The 14,433-nt window shown below is 49.4% G+C and overlaps 1 protein-coding gene across 1 annotated transcript; it reads left to right on the top strand.

The window, feature by feature from the left end:
• The first annotated feature begins 2,594 nt into the window (after window positions 1-2,594).
• SERPINE1 (serpin family E member 1) lies at window positions 2,595-7,947 on the top strand. The gene is given in 8 exon segments (NM_001197095.1): window positions 2,595-2,865; window positions 3,516-3,749; window positions 4,305-4,499; window positions 5,094-5,292; window positions 6,254-6,354; window positions 6,472-6,558; window positions 7,092-7,175; window positions 7,514-7,947. Coding segments are annotated over 8 exon segments (1,209 nt in total). The 3' UTR covers window positions 7,552-7,947.
• The last annotated feature ends 6,486 nt before the right edge of the window (window positions 7,948-14,433 follow it).

The raw sequence follows: 14,433 nt of genomic DNA, 5'->3' as shown, positions 1-14,433 counted from the left end.
CCACCCATTGCTCTTCTAGCTTGGGGCTTCACACTTCTGACCCTGACAACCACATCCCCGTCCCACTCAAGCCCCCAGGTGGAGGGCAGGGCACTGGGAGCATTTCCGAGGGTAGGGGATGGGTTGAGGGCTGCACTTCTGTCTTCTCCCCTTGAGAGAGGTCAGGGGTAACCACCTCCTCATGCTTAACCACTCTCTCAGGGACTCCAAGCCAGACCAGCACAGGAAAAGGACATAAACAAGAAGTTACATGGGAACGGTCCTGTACTGGTGGGTGATCCTAACTTTCCAACCGAGGTTTGTCCTGCTTTCCCTGCCACCCCATCCCCACCTGACTCCCAGGGGCAACGGAGAAAACAAACGGAGGTGGAGGCAGAGTAAAAGTGGGAAAAGCTGTCCAGCTGTGGTTGCCCTTGGCATCTGCTTACTGAAAAAATCCAAAACAAATATCCCGATGCTTCCACCCACTTAAACTTCCTGTGATTCTGCTATCGGCTGTCTCTGTGGATACTCCCAACTGAACCCCACCACCTGCACAAAGCAAGACAGTGTGTGGACCGGCAGGTCAAAGGCATCATCTCCCCACCCAGCCACCCCTCTGCCCCTGACAGCCTGGGCATGTGGCCTGACTCCGCCAAGGCCCCAGTCCCACACACCAGCCTCTGGCCAATTCCCACTCTCTTTAGAATCATTCAGTCACTCCTCCACCTCCAAGCCCCATGTCCTAGAGGCACACCCCACAAACCCGCCACAGATCCACTCTCTCACCCGCTGTTCCAGCCCTAGGGGTGTCTGCGTCTCGAGGGAAGGATAAAAGGTGTAATTCTCTCCCCAGGAGCTGCTCACAGCTACTAGAAATGAAGCACATTCCTTGCCAGGGCTTCACCCCGTTAACCCCTGGTCCCTTTCATCCCCCATCACCCCACCCAGCACACTCAAAACCCCTCCAAACACAGCTGTTGGCACAAAAGAGAGCCCTGGGGGCGCCACGAGAGTCTGGACACGTGGGAGAGTCAGCTGTGTATCATCGACGGGCTGGCGGCACTCAGCAGGGAAGAGGGAAAAAACGGAAAGGAGTCCTCTGTGTGCTCATGTCCTAGACAGTCAAAACCCAGACAATCACATGGCACGCTCCATGCCCTCTGGCTGCTGGGATGAGGCCAGGAGGAGGGAGGGGTGTTTCTTCTAGGCTGGCCGGCTCATACAGACTGGATAAAAATTCACAGCTTCTTTGGTCACTATGTGGCAACCCATTTCTCCCAAAGAAAAGGAAGAGGTGTACACTGTTTCTCCTCAGCTGAGCACTGGGGAAGGTAATCCCCAGCACGGGGTGTTGGGGGCCATCTGGCACTGCCAGGGCTCAAGTTGGGAGATCATCCAAAAAGAGAGGGTAGCAAGTCCAGGGAGGCCCTTGGACCAAGGCAAGCAGGGTTTGCTCAATTGTTCCTGACCCCTCTCACACATGTACACACACAGAGCAGCACGCACACATGTCTCAGCAAGTTTGGCAGAGGGAGGTGCAGAGGGGGCCTGGCCAGGCTTCCAGAGCCAGAAAGTGGGTGGAGCTGAACCATGAGTTCATCTATTTCCTGCTCACTTTTGTATAAAGGGAGGTAGCAGGCTCCCTAGGAACACAGCTGCGGCTGGCTTTGGGGCTGAGAGGACTGTCAAGAGAGCCACACCCCCTCTGGGAAACAGAACTGCCACAGTCAGCAGCAGCAGGACAGACCACCAGTCACAAGGCACCTTTGAGAACTTCAGGTAAGAAAAAAAGAAAACCCTCTGTGGCCCTCCCTCGGGTTAAGGCAAAAGAACACCCCTCCGTGAAATGTCCTCCGTCCATGATCCCCATTTTAACTTCTCTCTCCCTGCTGGAGACCTGCAGCCCTGAGTTCATGGAAGGGGGCCAGGCCCCACAACAATCCCACCACCCAGAAACAAGGGCCTGGGGCCTCCATCCTTGTCCATCAGGACACTCCATCCACCTCTGGAAAGGGGCTTTTCATGCCTGCCAACTTGAATGAGTTCATGGTTGTGAAAGCATTAGAAGGGAATTAACAGCACTGGGGCACCTGGGTGGCTCAGTCAGTTAAGCTTCTACCTTTGGCTCAGGTCCTGATCTCAAGGTCCTGGGATTGAGCGCCCCTCATCGGGTTCCCTGCTCAGTGGGGAGTCTGCTTCTCCCTCTGCCCCTCCCCCTGCTTGTGCTCTCTCTCTCTCTCTCTCTCTGTCAAATAAATAAATAAAATATTTATTAAAAAAAAGAGAGAGAATTAACAGCATTATGCAAGTCAACGGTCTTGTTATAATTTAGCCTTTTGGGCCCCCTAGGAGAGAAGGGAGAGACACTGCAGGGAACTGCCAGGGGTTTGGGAGAGTTCTGCAGGTAGAACCGCACCTAAGACTCCCTGGGGCTGAGACGGAGGGGAAAGGCTCAGAATCAGCGCTCTTCGATGTTTATTAAGGACTCTTGCCCTCCTGTTCACTTATCACCTGCCCATGGCAAACAGCCATGGCTGAGGGGCCATCTCCCCTCCCCATTCTTCGGTCTTCCAGAACTTTCCCCCACTGGATCCTTTCCTGCTTGCTCTAGGATGCAGATGTCTCCAGTCTTTGCCTGCCTTGCCCTGGGCCTGGCCCTTGTCTTTGGTGAAGCATCAGCCTCCTATTCCTACCAAACTCGGGCAGCGGGACTGGCCACAGACTTCGGAGTGAAGGTGTTTCAGGAGGTGGCACGGGCCTCCAAGGACCGCAACATGGTTTTCTCTCCCTATGGGGTGGCCTCAGTCCTGGCCATGTTGCAGCTGACAACAGCAGGAGAGACTTGTCGGCAGATCCAAGAGGCCATGCAATTCCAGATTGATGGTGAGAAATAAGTCAGAGTGGGGAGGGAGGGCAGGCACTCATCCCATCTTCTCGGGACAGGGGCATAACCAACCAGAAGCAGAGGGAAGGCCAACTGAACTGAGCCAGCTCCTGTGGTGGCATGTCATAGGGACCGCCCACCTTTCCAGCATACCCTGCATGTCATACTGTCGTCAGTCATGAAGTGTACAGGCCTGGGGATGTGATGTAAAGCAGATCTGTCTTTATTGTCCACTTATTAACTGCGGGACCTTAATGCACCTGGACCCGTTTTGTCATCTGCAAAATGGGGACAATAAAATTACCTACCACACACAGGTGCTGTAATGCTTAAATAGAATTATGCATGTGAAGTACTTCTCATTGCTATTATTCTGATAAGAAAAAATTTAGGGCTCATAACTTAAAAGCAGAGAAAAAATATTCTAACCCATCAAAGGGTTAGGACCTGAGATTTTGGAGGAAAAGAGGGAGATGCAGAAAAGATTAAGGTTTGGAAGGAAATCTCTCTCTAGGGACCCCCTCAGGGGAGGGGAACAGATGAGCCCCATCCCATAGGGGCAGGATTGGGCCTCTCATAGGGGAAGTTGGCCCAACTGGGGGCCCTGAGCTCAACATAAGCTAATGTGTCCTTTCTGCCCTGGGCACAGAGAAGGGCATGGCCCCTGCCCTCCGCCAACTATATAAGGAGCTCATGGGGCCGTGGAACAAGGATGAGATCAGCACTGCCGATGCCATCTTCGTCCAGCGGGATCTGAAGCTGGTTCACGGCTTCATGCCCCACTTCTTCAGGCTGTTCCGGACCACAGTCAAACAGGTGGACTTTTCAGAGGTGGAGAGAGCCAGGTTCATCGTCAACGACTGGGTGAAGAGACACACAAAAGGTGAGCAGGCAGGGAGAAGAAGCCAGTCCCAGGGGCCTACTGAGGAAGGATCTGGAAACAAATCCCTGGTATGCCAATCTCTCCCTGTCAGCATGCTCTCCTCTGTAGATAGGTCAGGTGCTTTAAGAATCAGAGCATCTTTGTGTTCATAAGTAGGCCCTCTCGCAAACTATCTCTAAGGGCAGCCCTAGAAAGTGCTGTGAGATGTCATATGAATGGTACAGCTGTGAGAAACGTACACAGCTCTTCCAGACTGCAGCTTAGGGAGCAAAGGCAGGGAAAACTCAAAGTAAGGGAAGATTTAAGTCTCTGTGTCTGATCCCAGTCAGGATCCCAGGGCCAGAGCATGTGCTGAGTGGGAATCTTCCCGAGACTCCTCCTAGAAAGATTTAACGAGTTGAACACAGCTAGACTGGCTCACTTATACCCCCAGTCTGCCTCCTGACTGGATCCCCTCAAAGACACACATCCAATCTGAGGACTGAAGGGAACCATCTAAAAGGATTAAAAAATATCTAGCCCCTTTACCCCCCAGCTCACCTGGCTTTCTCATAGGCATGATTGGCAACTTACTGGGCAGAGGGGCCGTGGACCAGCTGACGCGTCTGATGCTGGTAAATGCCCTCTACTTCAACGGCCAGTGGAAGACGCCCTTCCCGGAGTCAGGCACCCACCACCGCCTCTTCCACAAATCTGACGGTAGCACTGTCTCTGTGCCCATGATGGCTCAGACCAACAAGTTCAACTACAGTAAGTTCAAGACTTCTTCCAAAAGTCCCACAACTACTGCACCCCATCCCCTCGGGTATTCCCCTCTCAGGGAGGAGAAACCTTTGAATGTAGCCCAGCTTTGCCAGAGCCTCCCCAGGCAGGAGCTACTGGGATGACAGGAGCAGCAGAAAGTAGCTTCATCTCATGCAAGCCAAAGCTGACATCCAGAAAGTCCCTCCAGCCTACATATGGCCAGATGACCTCTGTCTCTGGTCCCCAAGTGTTTCTAGTGTAAATATGGGGGCCTCACAAGTGCAGCTGGGGGGCGGGGGAAGGCTAGTGTGGAAATTGAGATGAAGAGAAAAGAATCAGAATGAATTCCTGGCTGCGTATGAGGGCGGGGAAATAAAGGCAGAGAAGGCCAAGAGGAGACAGAGTAACCAGGAGACACTGAATTGGCAGAAGAGAAGGGAAATAGGGATAAAACCACTGACTAGGGGAGCCTGCAAACCAGGGTACAAAGTTGGCTTCCAGAAAGAGTGGAGGAGACAGAATTAGTTGGAAACTCATTGGTGGGTGCAAACTAAAGAGAGCTGAAGCCATTTTCAGGATGCCAATCTGGTGTCTTCGCAGCCGAGTTTTCTACCCCCAGCGGCCATTACTATGACATCCTGGAATTGCCCTACCATGGGGACACTCTCAGCATGTTCATCGCCGCTCCCTATGAAAAAGAGGTGCCTCTCTCTGCCCTCACCAACATCCTGGATGCCCAGCTCATCAGCCAGTGGAAAGGGAATATGACCAGGCAGCTCCGCCTCCTGGTTCTGCCTAAGTAAGCCACCCCTTGCTCTTGCCACACCTGCCAATGCCCTAATTGCCTCTATCCATCTCCTCCCCTCTCCCAGGCTTCCCTGAAAGGACCACCCCTAGGTTGAGTTTCCCAAATGTGACATTTGCAGAACAGGAACATGTGTGGGAAGCTGATGGGAAACACTCCAGCCTGGGTTTGATTAAGATTCCTCTCATCATCCCTCCTCCTGCTTCCACTGGAGGGCAGCGGGGAGTTTCGCTAGACCATGCCCCAACACTCACCACCCTCAGACTACCTGGCAAGAGCCAGCCAAAGGAAGAGCCAGAGAAATGATGGAGGTGGGGGGATAGATAGCCCTTGGAAAGACCCCCTCCCACCCCCATCTGCTCAAGTCAACATCCAAACAATGAAGACAAAAGGAGCCCGAGCAGTTTCTAGCTGGCTTCCAACAAAGTAGATTTTAAAAATCCTTCTGCAGAAGCACAGAGGGTGGAGAAGGCTGAGGCTGGGGCATTCCAGAATTATAGGGAAGCCTCCCACCACACTTACCCCAAATTTCCCGATGCTGTAATGCCAGGCTTGGGGAAAGAGAATTTAGTTGGTGAGCCTGTACTCTTGCACTCCCCTCCCCCCCAACACCCATCCTTAGATCCCTAGAAAGCGAAACCCGAGGTCATAAGAGCCCAGATGATGGGAAGCAGAGGGAGCCCAAAGCTTCTCTGCTGGAGTCATTTTCAGATTCAGCTCCCAGAAACATGATCTAGAGACCAGGTTCCAGGGGGCAGGGAGATGACAGAGAATGTTCATTTATATTAGACCTTACACAGATTTGAAACAACTAACCCCCCTCCTCCACTTTCACATCAGTCCTCACCCTGTGGGCTACCAGCCAGCTGGGAGGGGGATATGTGGTCAGGGACTGGGGGAGGCGAGGCGGCTGGGCGATGGCCTGAGCTAGAGCCTTTCCTGCTCCTGTTCACAGGTTCTCCCTGGAGACCGAAGTCAACCTGCGGAGGCCGCTGGAGAATTTGGGCATGACCGACATGTTTAGGCCAAACCTGGCGGACTTCTCAAGTCTTTCAAGTAAGAGATTTTTCTTTCACTTTCCTACACTGGTGGACTGTGGGGCCCCTGAGAAACCAAAGGAGTGTGTCTCCGAGAACCCCAGCTGATCTACCCTCGGATCCACTCCTGTTTCAGATCAAGAGGTGCTGTATGTGTCGCGGGCGCTGCAAAAAGTAAAGATTGAAGTGAATGAGAGTGGCACAGTGGCGTCCTCCTCTACTGGTGAGTCTGGCTCAGGTGTTCTCAGTCTCAGTCCAGGACTTCCAGGAGGGGCCCACATCTGGGATGACTCCCGCGGCTCTGCTTTACCGGCCTCTCCCCTCTGTGCCGAGGGCAGCACCCTGACCCCACCAGTGTCTCTTAGCCTAGAAGGTGGGCCCACTAGGCCTGGGAGCCCGGCCCCTCACTCGATGGCTCCTGAGGTCCCCTCAAGGTGAAAAGGCCCCTCCAAAGGAAGCCTGACTCCTCACAGTGGCTAGTCAGCTTAAGAAGCTTACTTACCCTGAGACGCTCTAGAAGGGTTTACATAAATGGCTATTTGTGAAGAGCGGGTAGGTCTGTACAAAATTCCTGGAGGAAGGCAGGCCTCAGAGGACTTCCCTCAACTGTTCAGGTGCTTGGTCAGGAGAACCACCAAGCTTCCTAGCGACCTCCAGAGCTGCCATCGGAAAGCTGATGTCAGTAGATCTCTCATGATCGACCCAGGCACCAGGGCCCGGTCCCTCTGTTCTAGATCATTGTTCCTTCTCTCTTAGCCATTATCGTCTCAGCCCGAATGGCCCCGGAGGAGATCATCATGGACAGACCCTTCCTTTTTGTGGTGCGGCACAACCCCACAGGTGAGCCGGGGCTGCAATGCTCCACTGTCCCCTCCTTGGCCCTGTCTTCTCGCCTCAGGCACCAGTCTAGACACCAGTGTAGACACTACCTCCCCTGACCCCAAGAGAACTCCAGACAGAGAATCCTTAACTCTGCTCCACCTCTTCCATTCAAGGATGATGCTCTGTCACAAACAGAGCACCGTGCCAGGACCCCAGCCCTAGCTTAATCACTACAGCAGCTGTGACTCCCAACAGCCCACTCAAGCTCTCACATCTCAGCTCATCCATAAACATGGGGCTGGGTGAGCCGTGCTATTTCTTCCCACTCTCATCTCTCATGATTCTTCCATCCTCAGGAACAGTCCTTTTCATGGGCCAAGTGATGGAACCCTGACCATGAGAAGAGCAGCCTTCATCTGGGACAACACTGGAGATGTATCCGAGAAGAAGGAGCAACAAAGAGAACATTTTTTATTTTAATTAATTTTTCTGGAGAAAAAGAAGGCATTTGCCTTTTAAAGGAAAAAAAAAAAAAGGTAAATCTTCTGAATCTGCCTCCCAGACCTCAGCCTCTCCCAGGAGCAGGGAAGAGGACTTTGCCATAAACCTCCCTGTGGAGCCCCCAGGAGAGACCTCCGGAGCTCAGCTGGGTCTCCACGCCAGACCATAAAACTCATACAACCACTTGTGCAGCTGCTTCTGCCTATTGCTCTGCCCATTCGGGTCTTCAGACTTGGACCCCACTGAGACCCTGGCAGGATGGCACCACAAGGCTTCTGGGAGCTTTTGTGTGCTTGGTAGAAACTATTTGCGTTCCGGTCACGTTGCTGCCACTTTTGCACTGTCTGCCACTGCTGAGGAGGCTGGCGGCAAGCCAAAGAAGGCCAGTGGAAGAGGCACCCTTTCCTTTCGAGGTCTGCACTGCCCCGGCTCAAGAGGTCCTGCAGACTGGCAACGCACCTGCCCCCGCTGGTGCAGAGATGCACCCTGACCTGGTCGTCTCCCTCCCCAGAAACAGTGTGCATATATTATTTTGGAGTGTAGGTGACTTGTTTACTCATAGGAGCAGGTTTCTGCTTCCCACTAACTTTATTTTGTAGGAATGGAGGAAGAAAAGTAAGGTGTGTTCCTGGTTCTTGGCTCTAATCTCCTGATGGGGAAGGTGGGATGCCAAGGGTGTGCTTGAGTATTTATCACATCCTTGTCCTTGTGTGCTTGTTAGAGAGAAAGAGGGCTACCAAGAAAAACGTATTATATGAATTTGCTTGTACTGTTCCTTGGTGGTCTGCATCTTGCATCTCAGGGTCTGGCCACTAGACTGGCTACCCCTCTGGGCCGCCAGCGTAGTGGGGCCCACACTGCCACCTTGTGGCTTCCCGAGCCCCATGGCTCCTGTCTCTTCCTTGCTCTTCCACTGGATGGCTAAGACCCCCACCAAGATTATTTAACTTTAGGGACCAAAAGGATGTGGTGGGTCAGGGAGATTACAGCGAGGACACAGTGGTTTCAAAATTTTCCAATATATTTAGGAACAGGAGAGCAAGGGGCTGCGCGACCTAGCAGGACAGAACTTTCCCCAATTACAGGGTGATTCACAGCCGCATTGGTGACTCACTTGGATGTGTCATTTCCGGCTGCTGTGTGCGAGCAGTGGACACGTGAGAGAGGGGGAGAGAGACTGAGAAAGAGAGGAAAATGAGAGAGACCATGAGTTCCGACTTAACTACCCTAGCTAGATAATCCTTCTGAACGCCAACAAGCTAGGGGGCATGGCATAAAGACCGATTTATTGAAGAATTACACATAGATGTCGAATGAATGAATGTAATCCAAATAGGACCCTAATAATGCCCCCCTGCCCATGCTTTTCAGTGAAAAAAATATTTGTTCGTTTGTTTCTCATAATGCACTGGACAGTAACAGCCACACATAGTACCCATAGGGATACCCAAAATGTGGGGTCCAACATTCTTGAAGTTGTGTTGAATCATATGCTTTTTCACTTTTGATATATAAACAAGTAAAATATTATTTAAAAATAATAAAATAAATAAAAATATCTTCCAGAGAGTCCCTTGTCTTTACTGTCCACATTTCGCACAGTACAAAATCAGAACCCCATCAGCTCATAGACGTCTCCAGTAAAGGGGAATCTTTGTGAAACATGTACCCACAAACCCAAGGCATGAAGACCCGCCACGGGCAAGTTCACAGGGCTGGCCACTGGGCCTCTGCAAGAAGGTCCAGGGGACATGTTGTGTAGGGTGTAGTTCTCCCCTTGGGTCCCCCAAACACCTTCCACCTGCCCTGACGCCTGTTTGTGCACACTGTCCCTGTGGGGTCCATCTCTGCTCCTGCCATTTGTTTCCCAACCAAATACCACCCACCCTGTTCCCCACTTCTCAAAGCCCAAACCAAGTCGGTTTCTTCAACCTCGCGTTCCCCATGGGTCCATTCCACACCATCATTCTCTAGTTGGCATTTACCAAGATTTCTTCTTCCTGGTATATAACAGTGCTCGTATTCATGTGTGCTCTTTGAGTGTGGGTTACCCTCACCATCCCCGTGTACAGATCATGTTCCTTTGAAAACAAGGCTCTTTTGTTATATAGACTCTTAATATCCTCCTTAAAAACGACATCCTGAAAAGTCTTTTATTCTCTTCCTCTAGTCTCCTGAAGGCTCTTGCCAGAGGACATACCTTCCCCAATTATTTTCCATTCTATCTTCAAAAAAGTCACCTTTTAAACTGGAAAGAAAAAAAACCCAAGAACTAGCTGTCAAAATTGTATGCTGTCCAGCTCCAGAATCCTAAAGATAGGATTGATAGATCCAGCCTCCTGGAAAGCTAGGTCATCTCTTTTTTAAAAAAAAAAATTTCTTTATTTATTTTAAGGAATCTCTATGCCTAACATGGGGCTCAAACTCATGAACTCACGATCAAGAGTTGGATGCTCTTCCGACTGACCCAGCCAGGTGTCCCTAAGTCTTGTCTTAATAGGAACTAATTACCATCTGGGAGCTCTTGGTCAAAATGCTGTCTGAGTGTTAATAGGTAGTGAGCTCTCCATCACCGGAAGTGTTCTTGGTGGCGTTGCTTCCACAGTCAGGCTATACTTTTTAAAGTATCTATTTTAGCCCGTATTGATTGATTGATTGATTGATTGATTTTTACTTATTTATTCATAAGAGACACAGAGAGAGAGCCAGAGACAGGCAGAGGGAGAAGCAGGCTCCCTGTGGGGAACCTGGTGCAGGACTCGATCCCAGGTCTCCAGGATCACGAACTGAGCCAAAGGCAGACGCTCAACCACTGAGCCACCCAAGTGTCCCTTTAATTCAAATTTAATTTTAAATATGAGGTGACTTGTTTAAGTGATAACCAAACACATGCTTATAATAAGTTATTCAGTTTGAAAGGTAAAAGTGGTCACTTAATTGGTCCACAGTTTCTTCAGTGTTTAGAACTTCAATAAGCGGGATCAAGCCCCACGTCAGGCTCCCTGCATGGAGCTGCTTCTCCCTCTGCCTGTGTCTCTGCCTCTCTCTCTCTCTCTCTGTGACTATCATAAAAAATAAATAAATAAAATAAAAAAAATATTCTGCACTTTCACACAAATTAGGCCATTATATATATATATATATATATATACATACACATATATATAAAATGCATACACACACACACAGTGCTCTGTAGCTTGCTTTTTTTTACCTAATGATGCATCCTACACACCTGCCCCTCGTTCTCTGTACCAGTTGCATCTATAGATGCACTCTAATTCCTTAACCACCACTGATGGATTTTGGTGGTTTCATGGCTTTTTTATTGTTGTTACCAACAATGCTGAGACGGACATTCTTGCATGTTTATCCCAGTGCACGTGGGCTCCTGTATCCATGGGGTAACTTCTAGCAGCAGGGCTAAGGAGCTATCAAGAATCTCTCAATCCTGCAGTCATGTGACTCTAATAATATAGACATTTTCAAAAGGCACAAAACAGTCAAAAGTGATCATTCTGCCTGGTTAGAATCATACCTCTTCCCAAGCTTAAATAAGGCTTCACAACTTTTCTAAATAAGCCCTCTGCTATGAATAAAGATAGATTTTAGGCCTCTAACTAAAAGAACCTTCACATTATAATTTTCTCTAATTGTGTTAAGCTTCCTTGGAGCAAGTTTAAATTATGATGTAAATCCAGAAAGGGTGTTCATTCACCTACTCGCTCCCCAGTCATTCAACATTTGCTAAAGGCAATCTCCCTGACTCTGTCATTCCTGTTTCATTCCCTGGGGACAGCTAGGGACCCTTTGGGGTACCTCCAACATGGTGCACTAAGTTGTTCAAAAGGGATGCAGTTGTTTGGCATCTTCTCCTCATGGATTCCTCTCTTTGGATTCATCAGGCTTTCTCTTCTCCCATGAGGGTCCATATAGTTAGAAGGCCCTTAAAACCCAATAAAATCTGGAAGGAAGGTCTTCCTTTTTCCTTAGAAAGCCAATGGATTAACTATGCTGGAATTAAAATGTAAACTCGGAAGGAAGGAAGGAAGGAAGGAAGGAAGGAAGGAAGGAAGGAAGGAAGGAAGGAAGGAAGGAAGGAAGGAAGGAAGGGAGGAAGGGAGGAAGGGAGGAAGGGAGGAAGGAAGGAAATAAATGTGGGAAGGATAGGGGTAGGGAGAAGGATGGAGGAAGTGGGTAAGGATGGGGGTAAGTGGTAGAAGGATAAGGGGAAGGGCAGAGAAGGATAAGGGACCAGAATGCATAGCCCACTGAAGCTACTCTGAGCTTTAGAAAGGTGCTCTCAACTTCAGTGAGTGTGTCCTCTTTCGTTTTCAATTCTCTGGCAAGCTCTGTGGGACCAAGATAGAATTAGAACTCACCACAAAACCAGAGAAAAGGGCCCCTAGAAGCCACTTGGTCTGCTTCTAGCTGACTCAGAGCAGAAATGCCCACACCAGACACGGCCTGATCCAGTTCACAAGATCACTGAGATTTGTAGCCAAAGCTTCAGCTGGTGCTAAAGTATTCCTCTTCCTGTGCAATCATTCCTTCTTCTTGTACAGATCTCCCTTTGGGCTCATAGTGGATAGCTGGAGTCATGAGAGCAACGGCTTAAGAATTCAGGGGTACAGGGACCCAGACAGATCTTCTGTTCTCCTTACACCCTGAAAATATGACCAATTCCAGGCACTGGGCTAGTTGGTGAGAATATATCCATCTGTAACAGATTCGCTTAGAAACTGAAAGAGTCTCAAAAAGCAGAACAGGTTAGCCCAATTCAACAGTGTATAGTTCAAAAGACCATCCATACATGCTGAGAAGTCTCAGAAGAGAAGGGTTCATCAGAAGGCCTCACCCCCGCAGAGAAAGAGTTTGTTCTGGGAAGTGCCCTATTTAACTGTGCCCTCTGCTTTTCTCAGATATTTTGGGGACAGAGATGATGATACAACTTCACAGGACAAAGCCTGCCCTGCCTGGCTTCACCCGGTGCCCCCCCTCCTCACCCTTCCAGATCTCTCCTCCTCCAACTCTTTAGAAATGAAAAACCAACAAGATCTACTTCCAGCCATCATTACTGCACATTTCTTATAAACCTCACACAGTGGAATTATTTATCTGCCCACGCGTGGGCAATGAGTATGACTCATTCTGTAAATCCCTCCATGGTAAAAATATTCCATCAGAATGAAGCTTGTCAAGGAGACACCATCTGTTTTCCAAGCCACTTTTTTTTTTAGGTGGCTCCTCATGTAAGTTTCGTTGTAATAGTAGCAAATACTTATGTAGAGATGAGGAACCAGGCAGAGAGGGGTTGAGAAACTTGTTACTGTTGTTGTTGTTGTTATTATTACTATTATTACCAAACAGCCCAGGTGCCCCTGTGCTCCTTGTTACACTGTGCTTCCCCTCTGTGTGACATTTGTGAACACAGGTGTCCCTGCCCCCACGTGCCAGCCACCAGCCCATCCTTATACCTCTGCCTTCAGCCTGCACGCCTGGCATCCTACCACCACATAGCCTTTTCCTTTATTCCCTAGCCACCAGATGTCGCTTTGATTCCAGTGGAAAGCTTTTCTTGAAGCAAAGCAGCTGTACCCTCAGCCAAAATCTTGCCAAGTTTGAACCCCATACAATTTAACAAGTATTTATTTAAAAGCTTAACTTGATCCCAGATGCTCCGAAGCCCTCTTAAAAGGCACAAGTGATCTTTCTCACTATCAAGTACCTAGGGAGACTAGATGCCAAAAAGCTGAAATGTTATGTGAGTCACTGCAAAAGATGGTGGAGGGGAGCATGGTCAAAATGATCGCCAAGGTCTACACTAGAGTGTCAGGCTCATCAGGAGTGGGTGCTTGCTGGAAACTTCCAGGTTGGATAAGGTGGATTTGGGTCTGTAGGGCAGGAATGGTAGGGCATTTCAGAAAACAGTGTGAACAAAATGACAAAGGAACAATATTGGCAAGTCATGTTCAAGGCACACACCTGAGAAGGAAGTCCCAAGTCACCAGGTTGGCCTTCAGAGCCAGTCAACTCTCCCCCTCTTCCAAACACCCTCTCCTGATCTAGTCAGTCACGTCTGGCCTATGTCTCTTGAGTCAGCCTTGCTTTCTTGTTTATCCTTCATGTCCCAGGATTATAGTCTGCAAGCCTAGGAAAAGGCGGTGACACTGACCACAATGGGAAACCAAGAGAGGGGATGGTTTCAGGGGAAGGTGAAGGAAACAACTCAATGAAGTTTAAGAGGACAATGGAATTTTCAAATGGGGGACCCAGTGTACACTTGTTGAACCAATGTTGGATATCTCCGGCTGTATGTTAGGCACGTGCCAGGCACAGCACAAACAGCAAAAGAAGACAGTTGATCCTCTGGTAGAAATAATAGATGCTGAACATGCTACCACTATTTGCAATATTAGAAAATAGCATATTCTGGATTAGAAGATTTAAATACCTAGATTTGATAATCATGGCTACCAATCATATCCATGATAATCCATGGATTATTAGTCATGGATCCATGACTAATCAACAAGCACTCTACTGAAGGATGCTGTGAAGAAATAAAAGATGAACAAGATACCATCCCTGGAAGGAGCTTCCAATCCAGTGGAAGAAACAAGGCGACTTACACGCACAGCCGGCAGACAAGATGGCATGCTTACGGAGTTTACCAGACAAGGCTTTTGAAAAGAGAAACCGACTCTAGCTAAGGGAAGCACCAAAGGAAACTGAGGAGCTTGGGGAATTGCCAGGAGGGCCAGAGAACCAGAGG

This window comes from Canis lupus, chromosome 6 (assembly GCF_011100685.1).
Source record: "Canis lupus familiaris isolate Mischka breed German Shepherd chromosome 6, alternate assembly UU_Cfam_GSD_1.0, whole genome shotgun sequence".
Taxonomy (NCBI): domain Eukaryota; kingdom Metazoa; phylum Chordata; class Mammalia; order Carnivora; family Canidae; genus Canis; species Canis lupus.
This window is presented reverse-complemented; position numbering and strand designations above follow the sequence as displayed.